Source organism: Gossypium hirsutum, chromosome A08 (assembly GCF_007990345.1).
Source record: "Gossypium hirsutum isolate 1008001.06 chromosome A08, Gossypium_hirsutum_v2.1, whole genome shotgun sequence".
NCBI lineage: Eukaryota > Viridiplantae > Streptophyta > Magnoliopsida > Malvales > Malvaceae > Gossypium > Gossypium hirsutum.
In genome coordinates, this window is record NC_053431.1 from 9,559,598 (window position 1) to 9,575,998 (window position 16,401).

General features: G+C 33.0%; 2 protein-coding genes across 7 annotated transcripts; both read right to left on the minus strand.

Annotated features, from left to right (window-relative positions):
- Positions 1 to 5,337: 5,337 nt before the first annotated feature.
- Positions 5,338 to 6,819, minus strand: LOC107895253 (protein DOWNY MILDEW RESISTANCE 6). The gene is made up of 4 exons (XM_016820573.2): positions 6,572 to 6,819; positions 6,248 to 6,498; positions 5,864 to 6,182; positions 5,338 to 5,760 (listed from the first exon to the last, which is right to left on the minus strand). The coding sequence occupies exons 1-4, from the start codon at positions 6,770 to 6,772 to the stop codon at positions 5,494 to 5,496; spliced, it is 1,038 nt and encodes a 345-aa protein (XP_016676062.2). The 5' UTR covers positions 6,773 to 6,819; the 3' UTR covers positions 5,338 to 5,493.
- Positions 6,820 to 7,281: 462 nt separating this feature from the next.
- Positions 7,282 to 13,192, minus strand: LOC107895078 (autophagy-related protein 9). Of its 6 annotated transcripts, XM_041075825.1 has the most exons (12): positions 12,777 to 13,192; positions 12,298 to 12,381; positions 11,892 to 12,139; positions 11,489 to 11,744; positions 11,037 to 11,357; positions 10,060 to 10,282; positions 9,542 to 9,721; positions 9,230 to 9,436; positions 9,025 to 9,102; positions 8,862 to 8,932; positions 8,684 to 8,794; positions 7,282 to 8,355 (listed from the first exon to the last, which is right to left on the minus strand). In XM_041075825.1, exons 3-12 carry the CDS (start codon positions 12,067 to 12,069, stop codon positions 7,527 to 7,529), a joined length of 2,454 nt encoding a protein of 817 aa, XP_040931759.1. In that variant the 5' UTR covers positions 12,070 to 12,139; positions 12,298 to 12,381; positions 12,777 to 13,192; the 3' UTR covers positions 7,282 to 7,526. The 6 variants fall into 6 exon arrangements, with proteins under 6 accessions (XP_040931759.1, XP_016675955.2, XP_040931758.1 ...); XM_016820466.2 differs by lacking the exon at positions 12,298 to 12,381; XM_041075824.1 differs by having other exon boundaries at positions 11,489 to 12,139; positions 12,298 to 12,374; positions 12,777 to 13,182.
- Between the last annotated feature and the right edge of the window lie 3,209 nt (positions 13,193 to 16,401).

The following is a 16,401-nucleotide window of genomic DNA, read 5'->3' on the forward strand; positions in this document are numbered from 1 at the left end:
TGGTATGTATTAGGGAGAACTTAGTCACGATACTATAGTGGAATGACTTTGTGACTAAATAAGTTTATAATAAATAGGGGAAAAGTTGAAATTTAATTATAAATTATTTGATCTCTAATTATATATGTCCAATCAGTCCCTCTGTTAGCTTGTTGAAACCAGAAATGAATTGTATGTAGAAACAAATGAACAAAAATGAATGGAAATGATGAAGTTAGAGAAATGAGTTGTATTCACAAATGAATGTTTTTTTCTCACTAAGTATAGAAATGACTTGAGAATTAGTTTAATATTTTCGAATTATTATTTAATTAACTATAATTAAATAAATGAAATGAAATTAATTAATCATTATGAATTTGTTAAATAAGGAAATTAAATATATTTTCTCATAAATTATTTTATAGTAAAGTTTTTATAACTTTAATGGTCTTAGAATTGGGTTAAGAAAAATATTTAATTGAAAACTAATTTAGTTGATTAAATTAATAGGATGGATAATATTTATTTTGGGAAATAGAAAATCAAGTATTGGGTTTGATTAAATTATAAAGTGTTGGGTTAAAAATTCAAGAAGCATATATAATTAGACTCAAGACATGGTAGGTCCAAATCCTCTTATACAAGATGACGACAACCCTAGTAGTTTTTATGGGTTTGCGTCCACCCTTACTCCAGTTGGAGTAGGAGATTGTTTTTTATTAAATAAATATTATTAATGTAAGTCTTATTCAACCAAAATTCTCTTCACTTTTCCTATAAATAGATGACACTGGTAGAGGTTCTAACATAAGTTTCATATATCATTATTCTGCAAGAAAGCTGTGGAAGTTTATTTTCTTAAAATAAATTCTATTTTCTGTGGATTACGATTACTATCGCTCTCTATTAAGAGAATTACTTTCCCACTGAAAGCAACAATTTAGTTTCTTGTTCTATAGTTTCTTCGTGTTGCTCGAGCCCACACTCGACGTTATTCATGGTATGAGGATAGTAGAGAAGGCCAATCGATTATAAGCTAGGATCGACTCGAATTCGTCTCGCAAAAAGCACATGTACTTTTCGTTAAAAGTTTATTACTATAAATATCACAAACTAGCTCGGTTTTTTAAATTTCAAACTTCCACTATTACAATAAACTGTTTTCTTAATTGAATTTTTCCAACACCTTATAGGTGGCAAACATCCTATAAGGACTTCTTGTTGCGCCACATTTGCTTCAACGACAAGCATTCCACATATTTGTCGACCCACCTAATTGACCCCAATTGAGCCACTTTAAGGGCCGGATATCTATTTTAGGCTCTTAATTAATTTTAGTAAATAAACCAAAATTAATTACCTAATTAAATAATTTACACAAGTCTTATTTTAATCATATTAAAGTCAAGACAATCGTATTAAAATGCACGTGTAATTTTAAGTAATTACTTTTATTCCATTCCAAACAATTAGATAAAATGAAATAGGACATATATAATTAGGGCTTAAATAATTTTAAAAAAGTCCCGACTCTTCTTCTATTAATCACAAGTTATCTAGTCACTAAGCCATTCCACTGAAGCACTGTGACTAATTTCCTTATTATATACCATTCACCTAATTCGATCAATTTTATCTCATGGTCACAATTATATCTTCTGCAATGAAAACGATCATTACTCGTACTAGTAATGCTAAAATCTTTTATCCAAGACAAATGACCTTGGTCAAGTTTCATTTTCATAATATATACAATGTCAAAGAGAGGATATCATTTACTCTTATTAAAGCTATGATTCTATTGTAAGTAATGTTATGCCATGCACAAATCATGAACTTAACGTACCAAATTTTGGCCCACTGTCATGAGAGCTCAAGTTTTCAATACATCAAAACACATAAGTTATACACACATGATCTATCACTTATTCAAAATTTAGGTAAGCCACACTATGAACATCACAAGTGAATAAATCCATAAACGAATCTAGGATAAATTGAACTTGGGTCCAATCCAATGTATTGTTAATCTGAACAATCACATCTATGTCTTTATTTCTAAGAATCAATCCGACTCTGATAGCTTAGAAAAACTATCTCTCCAATTGGACTCATAAACGACATAATAGTCTCCTATTTATTTAAATCATTTGCTCAATCTAATTCTATGGACTGTCGGTAATTTAGATTAACTACTAGTATAAATTGCCTTCTCACATTATAATTCGTTTATATAATGTAACTTAATATTAGTTAAACGTTATATAACCAATGAACCAATATTTGCTTATACATTTAGTTTTTCATGCAAAAGCAATTAAAGGACAATCTAGCATATAAATAAATAGCATTTGTTTATTTCCATGAATAATCTATTATATTATTTCAGTAACCTATCAAACATGATAAAATTACTACACTAAGGGCTCAAAATTTTTAACATCCTTAAGGTTCATTTACAGTAATTCTTTTGCGCATCAACATATATAGTGGGGGAAAATAGAACCTTAAAGAAATAGTTACACGCTAAAGCCTTCATTAATTTCTCATAAGTTATTTATATAAACTCATGCTCCAGCCATGGAGGTTGTTGCTTTTGGAATCTTTTATAACCACTTAACATAACCTACTTGATGAGATCTCTAGCTGTTGAGATTTGTCCCCTGGGTGTAGCTAATTTTGTCATTATCTACTTGAACTTTTTTGAATTGATTGAATAAATAAAAATTACCACATGTTTATTTCATATTCTTTATATGATTGTCCTCAATGATTTTTTGTATGTAAAGAAACATGGATAAGAAAATATTGACTTGGTGATTATCTAAGGTCTAAATAATATTAAGTTATATTATATGGTCAAGAATTATAATGCGAGAAGACAACTTATATTAGTAAGTAATCTAAATTGCCCATAGTCCATGAATTAGATTGAGAAAATAACTCATGTTAGGAATATTAAGTCGCTAATAGGCCCAACTGAAGGTAGATTGACTTCTAGAAATAGAAGTATAGATTGGATAATACCTTAATTTAATTTATCCAGATTTGTTTATGGATTTATTCATTTGTGACGTTCATAGTGTGTCTTATCTAAATCTTGAGTAAGTGAATGCCCCAATGTATAACTCGTGTGCCTTGATATATTGAAAACTTGTGCTCTCAAGACAGTGGAACATGGTCATGGGTTATTTGTCTGGGATAAATGATTTTATCATTACTAGTTTAAGTAATGATTATTTTCGTTAGGGAAGATACAATGGTGACCATGAGATAAAATGGAACGAATTATGTGATGGAATTTAACCTGAAGGGATCAAAGATCTCCTCTGAAGGAAAAACACATATGACAAGGTCATTAGATAAAAGCTTAATTTAGTTACTTTCATAATGATATATAATGAGAAGTTTAGCCAAGGTACTTTTAGTAAATTGACTCCATGATTGGATAAACTTTTATAGATGAAGAGTCAAAACTTAATTATAAATTATTTTAGCTCTAATTATATATGTCCAACTAGCCTCTCTACTAGCTCAAAAACTTTGAATGGATTGCATAATAAGAACTTTGATTAAAATGAAAAAAATGACAAAAGAGAAATATATTGCATAAATTACTTTCCACTTCTTTATAAGATAGAAGATGAATTAAGATTAATTTAATTTCTTTAAATCATTATGTAATTAGATGAATAAATTAAATAATTAAGTCCAAAGTGAAAATTAAATTATGTAGTTATAGAAGTTTAATTATATTCAGATAGTTTAGTAAATTTGAACATAAATTCTAATACGATAATGTCGTCATGATTTTAACGAAATTAGAATTAGGTTATTTAAATTATTTAATTAAACTTAATTACATTATTAATTTTAGAGGAATATTTAATTATTTAGTTAAGTAAATAAATGAGCTTGATTTTTAAGCGCATTAATAGAAGTAACGTTGGGAAATTGGATCGGATTTGGATCAACCCAATAAGTCCATTAAGGCATATGTGTTGTGGCATGCAAAAAGTATCCTCCCTTGGGTGTGGTCGTTCGATGTTCTAGTAAGTCGTACTTAAGTTCAAGCTTTTCTAGTTTAATTAATTAAGAATTTCAAATGAAAATTAAACTTTTTACATATTTTTCTCTATATAATTCTCATGCTAGTAAAAGCTTATTTGAGTAATTTTCTTTTGCACTTAAATAAATTAGAAATTATAATTGCAATCATCGAACAATTATAATTTAAATCCAAAAATTGATTTTCAACTTCGACAATACAAGGGATTTGCACAAGGGGTTCTTCATGGGAGTATCGGTTAGAAATATAAAAGTTCTAGAATAGTGGAGAAAATCAAGGTTAAAGATATTAAACTTTGGTTCAAATTGATTGAAATGTTCAAATACTTTCTCGAACGCCCTTTACGTACGAAATTTTCTAAACAATTTTAGAATTTTTTTAAAATTTCACTATGTCAATTTTGACATAATTTCTGAACATTTTCCAATATAATGACACATTCATTACGTGAGTAAAATTTTTCCATGTAAAAATATATTTATATAAAGTTTATATATAAATAAACAAAATAAAACTTTAGTTGAAATAATAAAATTAAGGCTTTGAGGATGTTTTAGGCTTTAAGTTTCTCAATTTGGGAATTTTTTTTAGGTTTATAGATTTTATAAAAATATACACAAAAAGATTAAAATATCCTCACGATAATATTTATTACTTTTTAAGTATAGAAGTTGTTTTAGTCACTTTCCAACTCAGTTGATAATTTATTTACATGTGATATCAACTCAATAAGAGAAATTTAATATAGAAGATAATGATATAATATATGTTTAAAAAATATTAAAAATAACTTTTATATATATATATATTTAGGGTTAATGTATTATTTGGGCAGAAATTTGAAAATGCTTCACTTGAACTTTTTTTGTCCAAATTTATTCTGAAATTGACAATTTTCTCATATTGAGCCATAGAATTTTTTTCCAAATTAGTCTTTCAACTTGACAACTGTTTACAAATTGGGACTTGAAATTTTTTTTGTCTAAGATATTTTCTTGAAAAAAGGTTGGACCTAAAAGAGATTTAAACCCTAATGTGGGAACAATTGCTAAGTTTAGAAGTTAACATAGATAAAAAAAAATATTACAACCCAATGTGAGAACTATTGTTAAGTTTAGACCCAAATTAACCCTATTTTTTATTTTAATTATTCAGTCATAGCTTACATATTGCATACTTAATCATGCACTAAATTCTCCGGCTATGCTTTGGAATTGATTGTTAGCTTACCTCATCCATGAAATCAGAGAGCTATAGTCCTTTTCATACCATTAATATTCCCTATGTCTGGCAAACTCGCATACCATATATTATCACATTTATAGTATTACAAATTATATTTCAAACCATGATCACGACTGATACTTGACAGCTGAATCAGTTTAAATCATGAAAGATACATATAAGAATAATAGGTAATTTGTATGTTTAATCATATCAATCTACGAAATCACACTTTGATTAAATGGCAACTTAAAAGGCTGAAGAGCTAACTCAGTGTCTCCCATCATGGAGAAGTAGTAACTTAGGAACTCTTTGTATCGAAAAGCTCTGTATAATGGAGGCTGTGCTGCATTGGTCAGAGATTTTGCTGGTTCTATAATGCTGTCTTCCGAGGAACTGATGAATAATCCGGCAGTTGTTCGAGCAACCTTGGAGTTGGTCACTGCTCGATGTTCGGCACTTTTCAGCTTGTTGTTGCTCACAATCTATATCAAAGCCAAATCAACAAATTAATCTACATTCACAAATGATGCCATGGTGCAACCATATTAATCCCAGGCCATGCTCATGCATGCTATTAGTATGTACCCGCAATTGGTGGCCTATGTTAACCACAAGAGCATTAGGCAGAGGCTGAACACCAATCCATTGTCCATCTTTGAAGACTTGAAGTCCAAAGGTATGTCCTTGAAGTAGGATGGTAATGAGATTAGGGTCACAATGCTTAGGTAACCCCAAGGTCAAGCTTGGATCTGGACATGGTGGGTAATGGTTAGCCACCAATAGCATAGCTTCACTTAGATCCTTCTTGAAGTACCCAGATTCAAGCCCTAAGCCCTCAGTAAGCAACTCCAGGATTGTTAAACCCAGTTTTTTTCCTTCAACTGAGAATGTCCTTATAACATCCCTGTTAACCAACGGGATTAAGATTTAACGGTTGATCATCATCAGGCCTTATTTAATTAAATTTACCTGTATCGAGTTGGCTTTTGAGGCCAAAGTTTAATGCAGTCGTCTAAAGGATGACAATGGTGCTTCAGAATGTCACGCCAAAAGTGATACTTTTCAGTACCATAGTTAATATTGCTTGTGTAAAGCCTGCAGACTTTATTTGGATCCTCCGAGTAGAGGCTTGCCTTTTCCTCCATTGGCATCTTAAAGAACTCCTCCACCACATTCATTGTGTCATTCAATACTTTCTCTGAAACCCCATGGTTAACAACCTGTTTCAATGCAACAAAAAATGAAAAACAGCTATGACTGCCATTATATATATATTTATAATTACGTCCAAACCTGAAAAAACCCGAACTCTTGGCTAGCCCTGAGAACATTTAGAATGGTATTACTTCGATTAATCAAAGCTTCCCCGAGGCTAACAACGGGAATGGTGTCACCACTGGGAATGCTGAGCTTGCCGGGCCTTGTTTCTGGTGGACAAATATAAGACTCGGGCAAAGGTCGATGGTTGTACCAGTTTGAAACAAGCCGCTCCATTTTTTAATTCTATCTTAGTGAATTTTATGCTATGAAGAGAGGTATTTATAACTCTCTGAATAATGCATATATATTTATGATGAAGAGAAATAGATGAGTGAACCATCGTAATCAGGGAGAACACATATATGGTAATATTCAAAACATTATTGAACTGCAAAAGTCTTCTAAGCTCAAATAAAGTTCAACAAAAAAAAGGAAGATGGAATCTGATTCTGCAATAGCTGGATGACAAATCCTCAACACATTTCACCGGTGGTATTAATGATACATGTATATTGATATAACCCATGATTATGACTGACACTTGATAGTTGATCACGTCATCAGCCGAATGATTTTCATTTTCAAAGGGAATGTGATCTACTGCCATAATTAATCCACTAGAATGGAAGCTTGGCTGATGCAGGGCCAAGAGACTTGCATATGGTTTTTTTTTTTTTTCGAGATGTGATTGATTCAGTGTATGGAGGACTGGTATTGAATGATATGCTTGAACATGAAAAATGTGCTTAAAGAAATATATGGAATTTGAATGAAATTTTAGAATGATCAAAATATGCTTGAGATTGTTTATACATTATCACAAGGCTAAAAATGGCTCATTGGAGCATGTAACCTTCTAAAATTTGAGTTAGAGACATTCTACAATCTAATCTCATGATGAATCTTATATACAACAAAGAATACAGAGTTTCCTTTAATAAAACCCTATTCCAACAACGGAAACTCATTTGTATTCTGTTCGTTTCGATCAATCTAAGCTCAGGAGCCTCAAATTTACTGTGAGAGCTTCAGGAGGTCTACTATATACATCATCAAAATGAAGATTTATATCCCCTCCGGTTTCAAGATCGTCCTCCATGTGTGTTGTCCGGGATAACCTCTGAGAATCCCTCCAGTCAAGGGATTGATCTTGCTCTTCCACACTTCTCTCAGACATGTTATCATACCGCTGAGCTGAAGAATAACGGTTGAAATCAGGAGGCTCGAGAAAGCTTGTTTGGGGCTGTATACCATGTGGACCACTTCTGGCCCACCAATGGCTCCTTGCCTGGTGCGGTAGTTCATTTGTATCATGATGCTGAAGTACACTCTCGTGGAAGAAAGAAGATGATGTTGAAGCATCAAGATGTGACTGCAACCGTGACCGACCATCATAATGGTATGGCTGCCAGTATTCTTCATCTCTTGCTTCATCATGTGTCATGTTGGTTGGCATCCAGTAATCTTCATGCTGTAGCTCACCTGGTTCAGATGGCCTTGTTGTAGCAGCGTCTCTCCGAGTTCGAGAGGTATAATACCAATCCAGAAGATATGGGTGATTCTGCTGTTCAGCGTCAATTAGCAATAAAGAACCCAAATCGCGGGAAGTGTCGGGAATATTCTGCTGCATTTCCCTTGGAAAAAGTCCGTTTCTATCTACATGACCTCTCAGAGGGCTTGCTTGCCACAATCTACCCAAAGAATCTGCATGTCTGGTTCCCTGCGTTTGCAACTTTTGCTCTCTGAAAGTTCTAATATTCGACAGGAACTGCTTGCCTTGAGAATCTGGTTCCCATGAAGGATAGCTACTTTTGAAACTGAAATCAGAATAGAATTATTCAAGATGGAACTATTATAGAAGGAAAAAGTAGAAGGGATATCCAGCACAATAAAAAGACAGAAGAAACACCATACCCTTAAAGCAGAAATGGAATTATTAGAGTCGGGATATTATGTCTCATCATTTGCATTTTAAAATGAAAATAAAAACTTGTTGTCAGCTTTATATTAACAAAGAAAATTAGGATAAGAGTTTACGTGATCCTGTTTCAGGTTTCTCAAACTCTATTCACAGCAAAATGTTATGTGCAGGGTTTAGGATAGAGGAAGTATATAAATCCAATTAATCTTTGCTATTGATCGTACCTCAAGAACGATTTTTCCATTTTCCCTTGGGAACTCCTCTGGGCGCGAGGTGCATTGCTTGGAGAGCCATAATTGCCATTCCCGTGGTTTTGGAAATCAAAGGCACTAAAACTACAAAAATGAAAACGGGACAATCAAACACATCATTTCGTAAATTAAAAGAAAATGAACAGTGTACCTGCAAACATGACCAACACCTTCAATATCCACAGTAAAATCTGCAATGAACTGTAAAATGTCATCCACCCGCTGCAAAATCAACACAAAACATTTTAGTTGAAAAGCTAAGATCTATGACAATAGAAATAACTTACCCAAAAAAAGATGAAAAAGAAAAGAACCTTTGGAACAACAAATAGAAGCAAGAATGGAGTGAGGAAAATTGAGGCCATCTCCTCTAGCAACATCATTCCAGTGTACTACATCAGAAAATTTAAAAAATAAAAAATAAAATCTAAAAAAAAGAATCAAAATCATTTATGAATGCAACTTGAAGATTATAGGTAAAACAAAAAAAAACAAAAAAAAGGAATTAAGGGGGATTACCTGAAATAGAGTTTCAAACTCTTTCCGGACTGTTTCAGTGTTTTCTTTGCCACGCCATCTCTTTGGCATGTAATGTGTATGTTGAACCACCATAGACATTACTCCTTCTGGATCAAGGACCAGAAGTTCATCTGTAACAGCAGCCCGGCTTATAGCTGTTATGGTTCCAAAAACAGCAGCATACCAAAACAAATTCCGGCCAAATATCTACACATTTGGGAAAAGAAGTAAAAAAAAAAAAACAAAATTGAAATATAGAAGAGTTGAAAAGAAATAGAAGACTCTGAAACGGTTGAAATTCAAAAATATTACATGGCCCTCGAGCAAAGACTCTTCTAGAAAGGCAATGATGATCAAGATAGCAGCAAAACCACCAGATACAAATGAGATAAACTTTGCTATGATAGAAATAATTGGTGAGGGGAATCGCTTTAAGTACTCAGAAGCATGCATAACACTGCTATTAATCCGATGCTTGAATAAATGGTCAACCTGTAAGACAAAGACAACGGTATATGTACAAATACAGACTACAGTATGTGAAAACAAGAGAATCTATAAGTATAAATATCCATCTCAAGAAACAATTGTGCCATCTTGTTTTTCACAGTATGTTCTTAACAACTTTTCTTTATTATGATAATTTTTTTTTCGCAGAAAATATAAGTAACTTCAAACAATTGACTAACACTTATGATGACTACATAAAAGTAATAACACAAGCTTGTGAAGATAGATAGTGGATAAATCCTTCTCGACTTGACAGCACCAAAGAAAAAAACAAAAGACTTAGCTAACAAATAAAGCGGAGATAAGGGGGTATGAAATACCTCATTGAATTCCCTAAACATCCACTTTGACAAATTTGACCATCTGCGGGATGATGCTGTGCTTGGATGATTATAGAATTGTTCAGCATGCCTTAAGAAGAGATAAACCAGCATGAATATAACAAGAAATGGAGAGAGAAGCAGCATAGCAAACCCGACAACCATGAGTCTTTTCTTCAATGTCCTAGGATTAGAAATGAAGTCCCTTCTAACACAAAAGTTTCTGCATCCCAAAATGAAGTTGGCAATAAACCCCAAAATTTAGTTGTTTTTCTTTTTCTGCAAATAATAATAATAGCAAGTTGCATTTGAAACTCAAAGTACTTCATAAAATATTTTCTCCCTAATCATACAACAAACGTCGGAATATTAAAAGTGTAAAACCTATTAAGAATTTTGAAATATTCCAAATAGTTGCAAGTCAAGAAGGTGCAAAAAAGCAGCAATGGGAGACAAAAAAAAAAGCAATAAAATAGTAATTTATGCAACTCTTTCCAGTTACATCATGAATTGACCATTAAAGACCAACTCAAGCAGGACTACCAAAAGTTAATACTTCACGAGAAAAATGAAAAAAACTTAAAGCTACAGCACCAAAGTCAGCCGGCAGGTAACATAACTATGTTAGAGATGCTGCAAAGGAAAACACATTGCGTCTTGATTACAAGAATGTATGTTTCAAAGAACCCATCAATTTTTCCCAGCGCTATCTAAAACATCCCCAGAAAAAGTACTTTATTATACCCCTCTTCATACAATAAGAATTATATAATATTCTTGAAATTGAAATATTATGCTTTAAAAAAATGATGAAATAAATAATTTTATCATTAGTCTGAAAGTGGAAAGTTCCGAAACTTGCTTCTATTGACTGTTTTGCAAAATTTACAAGTTGGAACCATATCCATAACAGTGATTATCAAAGAAAGTAACATACATACAACTGAAAGTCAAATGTTATGTAAAATTAAACATACCGGTCAAACATGCTCTGCAGTATACACCAATTTAAGGTCCATTCAAGTGTCTTTGTTAGTATCAGACAATGCTGTGTTCTATAAGGGCCGGATTTGACAGTTGGACCGGCACCTGGGACCCAGGCTGATATAGGAAAAGCAAGCACTCCTTTATTAAGCATTCCAATCAAGTAGTTCTCCTTCCGCATCAATCGCATAACCACATCATGAGCAGAAAGATCCTTGACCACGCACAATTGTTGTGAACTTTGTAACTGGACAACCTTTTCAAGGATTGTTGCCCATGGCATGGTCTGAATCTCATTATCCGTAACATGGAGACTGCAAAATAAAATACAAACAATGATAATAAAATCATTAACTGTTTATAAGATACTGCCACCGTAACTGCTTTATCTCAATGCAAAATTAAAGCTTACAAAGCATCCTTTAACTTATCAGGATGAACTTACCTGTTATAATAGAAATGGCGTATGCCAAGGGTATCCTTTAATTGAGCAAAAAACCTCAAAAAACAGAACATCCAATAGATGGAAAATAGCCCCAAATATCCAACAATAATAGCTTTTGAAAGTGTCAAAGGGGTTAATGGATGCTGGTGAAGAGCTTCCTTAGCAAGATCACATGGCTTAATTCCAGACTCAAATGCATCCATCCCACACTTTGCGTTGCGGAGACCATTCCAATCAACAAATAACAGGAAGAACCCTGAGAAACATATGGTAAAGCCCACACTCAGAAGTTCAACCATCCATTTTATAATTATGCACCAAAGCCCTTTCTCGCAGTAGTAGCTATACAGACGTTCGAAGAATAAGTCCAAATCAACAATTGGTTCTGCATTCAGAGTCTCACCATTCAGAAGCCCCGAAGGGCTCTCACTACCTGGACTTGGTAGTACTCTTCCATAGTCAGACAACTCAATCACAGAAGGTACATCACCTAGTAAGCCTGTTGTCAAAGACGATTCACCGCCCCATCTCCACTTAAATATGCCAAGTGCATTTGCAGCCTTTTGTCCCCTGAACATCATTTGTAAAGCTTGATGGCAGAGAAAAAGTGCCAGTCCATTCCCCAAAGTGAGTAAATGTTTTGGCAAGGTTCTGCCCATAAGAAGAAAATTAGACAAATTCCCTTTTGATGGTGAATGTATGCACATGCTTGCAGGAACAGAAAGATGCAGAAGTTGAACCAAAAAAGAAACTAAACTACAGTAAGGACTGCACAAAACTTGATATCAAATGAAAGAAAGTCCAAATACCTGCTAATCGTAACTTGAAACAAAACCAAAACCTTTTCTTAAATGAACCAGCAGGCAACAAGTACAACAATTTGGACCTAAAAACTTAAATTGCAGATTCTTCATCAGAAAATAGCAGCAACTTTATGCAAAATCATAATGTACAAACCATAAAAGATTAATAAATGAATAAATACATTGAAAAATAAAACATGAAAGGAGATAAATTTTGAGCGGATAAGTGAGGTGCCCATTCATAGTTCAACTGAAAGTACTCTGCTTAGCAGCAAAATATGGGAAGGTGAATCTTGGAGAATTTTAAGTCAATCAAGGACTCCAATATCAATTCAAATCAAAACAAACTATTTAAAACCATACGTTAACCCGAATACTATCCACACTCCAAAAATAGAATAAAAATAAAAGTAGCTGAAACAAATAACATGTCAAGATCATCCATTTATTACAATAAACGAGGGAAAAGAAGTTTCTGAATTTACCTCCGAACCACCAACGAGCAGCTCCAATATCACTCAAAGAAGGAAAAAATAGCCAAAAAGGGCGAATTTTGCCGATACCCACTAAGAATAACAGCGAAAAAAACGACGCAAAACCCCAACAACAAGTAGATTAAGTGCCCAAAGCTTTGGTTGAGCAGCAGAAAAGAAAAAGGAAGGACTTTTTATATTATTTTGGTAATGGCAGAACTTTTTTCTCTAATGAAATACTTCACCTCTAAGATATTTTCTAATTATCTATGCTAATTATGAAAAATACCAAAAAAATAAAATAAAATATTTTTATGTTTTAAAAGTAATTTCCTAAGACCAAATGTATATTTTTTATATTAAAAAATTGCCCATACTTACTAATAATATATAACTTCTCTTATTATAATGGTGGATATGAAATTCAAGTTCTAAATTTTATTCGGTTCGTTACGGAATTGTAATTTAAAGGGGACCGGTGAAAGAGCAGATGTCAGGTGCCGACCAAAAACCCAGACCAGATGTCAAATGATTCACAACACCAACGGCCTTCCCCCAACAAATTGGAACGAACTTAAGTTTTGTTGGGCCTCGGGCTCTTCACTCTTTTGTTGGGCTCTTTATATTATCATTTTGTTGGGAGGGTATATGGGCTGGTTTTTAACCAAGCTTCAAAGTTTCCCAATCTATAATTAAATGTAGGTTTGGAGGCTATTTTACCAAACTGAGTTAAAAAAATTTTGATATTTATAAAAATGATTTAAGTTTAAAAATAATCACCAAAATAATCTGAATGAACAGTAGAATAGGATTTTGGGCACTAAATGGCCTGCACCACCTAGTATTTTGGCTTCATGATTGCCTGATGATTGTTGTGTCAAGCTTTAAAAAATTGATTTTTTTACTTTGGAAACCCAATGGCCGGCACTAGGTTTTTTTTTTAAATCGTATCATACTAGTATATAAAAATACCAGTATTTTAAAAAAAAATTTGGTTCTGACCTTGTAATGGCCGGCACCACACTAGAAATTTTTTTTTTTTGGTTCTGGCCTTCTAATAGCCAGCATCAAGGATTTTTTTCATGTCCCAATGCAATTTATTTTTTTTACTTTTCTACACTAATAGCCGACACCAGAGACTTTTTTTGTGTCCCAATACAATTTTTTTTTACTTTTCTACACTGATGGCCGGCACCAAACCAGTAATTTTTTTTTTGTTCTAGCCTTCTAATGGCCGGCACCACACTAGTAAAAAAAAAATTTTGTTCTAGCCTTCTAATGGCTGGCACTACACTAGTAAAAAAAAAATTGGTACTCGCATTCTAATGGCCAGCACCACACTAGTAAAAAAAATTTTTGATTTTGTCCTTCTAATAGCCGGCACCACACTAGTATTTTTTTTTGTTCTGCCCTTCTAATGGTTGGCACCACACTAGTAAAAAAAAATTTGGTTCTAGCCTTCTAATGGTTGGTACTACACTAGTAAAAAATTTTTTTAAAAAATTACTAGTCTGGTGCCGGCCGTTAGCAGGTCAAAACCATGTTTTTTTTACTAGTGTGGAGCCATTAGAATGCTAGAACCAAAAAGAATTTTTTTAAAAAAAATTATTGGTTTGGTGTCAACAATCAGTGTAGAAAAGTAAAAAAAAAATTCAATAGGACACGAAAAAAGTCCCTGGGGCTGGCCATTAGAAGGCCAGAACCAAAAAAAAATTACTAGTGTGGTGCCGGCCATTACAAGACCAGAACTAATTTTTTTTAAATACTGGTATTTTTGTATACCAGTATGATACGATTTTAAAAAAAATACCATAGTCCCTGCTGCTGGCCATTAGAAGGCCAAAAAAAAATTACTAGTGTGGTGCCGGCCATTACAAGGCCAGATCCAAATTTTTTTTTTAAATACTAGTATTTTTGTATACCAGTACGATACGATTTAAAAAAAATATCCTGATGCTGACCATTGGATTCCCAAAGTCCAAAAAATTAATTTTTTAAAGCCTGACACAATCATCAGGCAATCATGGGGCCAAAATACTAGGTGATGCCGGCCATTAGGTGCCCAAAATCCCATTTTATTATTCATTTCAGGTCATTTTGGTGATTGTTTTTGAACTTGGGTCATTTTTGTAAATATCAAAATTTTTTGGATCAATTTGGTAAAATAGTCGGGTTTAGATAGACAGTACGTTTACTTACAGTTAGTATAAAAACAGTGGTAGCGATGAGATTAGATACTATAACAACACTGTAGCATAAGATAAAAAGTAAGCTAAGCGCATTGCATTGCACCGCACCCAATCACTCATCTAAACTCACCCTAAAATAAAGTTCACAATCCCCAGAAGTTTCTAAGGTAGAAAAAATTATTAGGGTATATTTCAAGCTTGTCGGCTCATTTAGTCTCTTAAGATTAGGGCTCCCCTCATCATCCACACACTTAATTTAGGGCTCACCTCATCATGTTGATTCATTCATTAGTCTCTTACGATTAAAGTTCACTTCACTAGGATCACTCGTCAATTTGGTCTCTTAATTAGACTAGAGCCTGCTAGCTTCCTTTGTCTCTTACTATTAGAGCTCACCTTGTCAAGCTTACCAACTCCAATCACTTCTTTGATCCTTAGGCTACTTTTATGAAGTTCACCTCCCTCTTTTACCTTTTCAAACTTTCCACATCTGACTTAAAAAAAGGTATAGCCTTTCTTTGGATTGGGAGGGGCAATTGTTAAACCAATACCCCACTAGTCTTGCCCAATTCAAGGGTTTATTAACATGAGATCTTGCCCACTTAAGGAACCACGCCTATTCAACTTAAGATCTGTTAAATGCCTCCTTTGTAATGCCCATCGCATCCCAAACATCATAGCTCCCTACCACCACCCAACTACTACACAACCTTTCTCACTAGTCACATCATAGCAGGAGTCTATAGCCCTATTTACTATTGTTCGCTAAAACTCACAAACATCGTCTCCAATATCCTTCTCCTATCAAAGGATCCCACTCCTACAGTCCTACCAAAAGATATTACCATTGGTTCTCACAAGATAACTTCCCTTTGCTACTCTTAGCACTTGAAATATGGTATAAACCGCACTTAACGTCCAACCCCAAAGTATAGCAACATATTTAATTTTAAATTTTTGGTTAATATATGTTGTTAGTTCTTTACTTTGACAAAATTTTTTATTTAGTCCATGTGCTTAAAAAATAAAAAAATAAGTTCTCTTACTTTTTTTATTTAAAAATCTCAATCCAATCATTATATATAAATATTTTCCATCAAAATTTGTTAATTAGGCTACCTTTACGTGACATGACATATAATTGACAAAAATAAACATGTTACTTTTATAAATTTAAGTAAAACCTACTAATGATAATAATGGTTGGACTATAATTTTTAAATTAAAAAAATAATATGGTTGAATTTTTAATTTTTTAAAATATAAGAATTAAATCTCGAATTTTATAAAAGTAGAAAAATTAAAAGCATATTATAACCTAAATTTTTATGTATTTTTATAATACATAGATGCCCTATTAAATAAAACGAATCTCATAATATAAATGGAAAAAGGGGAAAAAAGTCAAAGAAGTGAATGATTTGTAATCAAAGAAGATGTAAAGGGAA

Coding starts and splice junctions, on each gene's coding strand:
- LOC107895253 (XM_016820573.2), bottom strand. CDS start 6,772: ATGGAGCGGCTTGTTTCAAACTGGTACAACCATCGACCTTTGCCCGAG. Junction 6,499..6,571: donor AAGAGTTCGGGTTTTTTCAG/GTTTGGACGTAA, acceptor GCATTGAAACAG/GTTGTTAACCATGGGGTTTC. Junction 5,761..5,863: donor ACATAGGCCACCAATTGCGG/GTACATACTAAT, acceptor GCTTTGATATAG/ATTGTGAGCAACAACAAGCT.
- LOC107895078 (XM_016820323.2), bottom strand. CDS start 12,069: ATGATGTTCAGGGGACAAAAGGCTGCAAATGCACTTGGCATATTTAAG. Junction 9,103..9,229: donor AGTTTGAAACTCTATTTCAG/GTAATCCCCCTT, acceptor TTTCTGATGTAG/TACACTGGAATGATGTTGCT. Junction 8,933..9,024: donor TTCTATTTGTTGTTCCAAAG/GTTCTTTTCTTT, acceptor TTGATTTTGCAG/CGGGTGGATGACATTTTACA.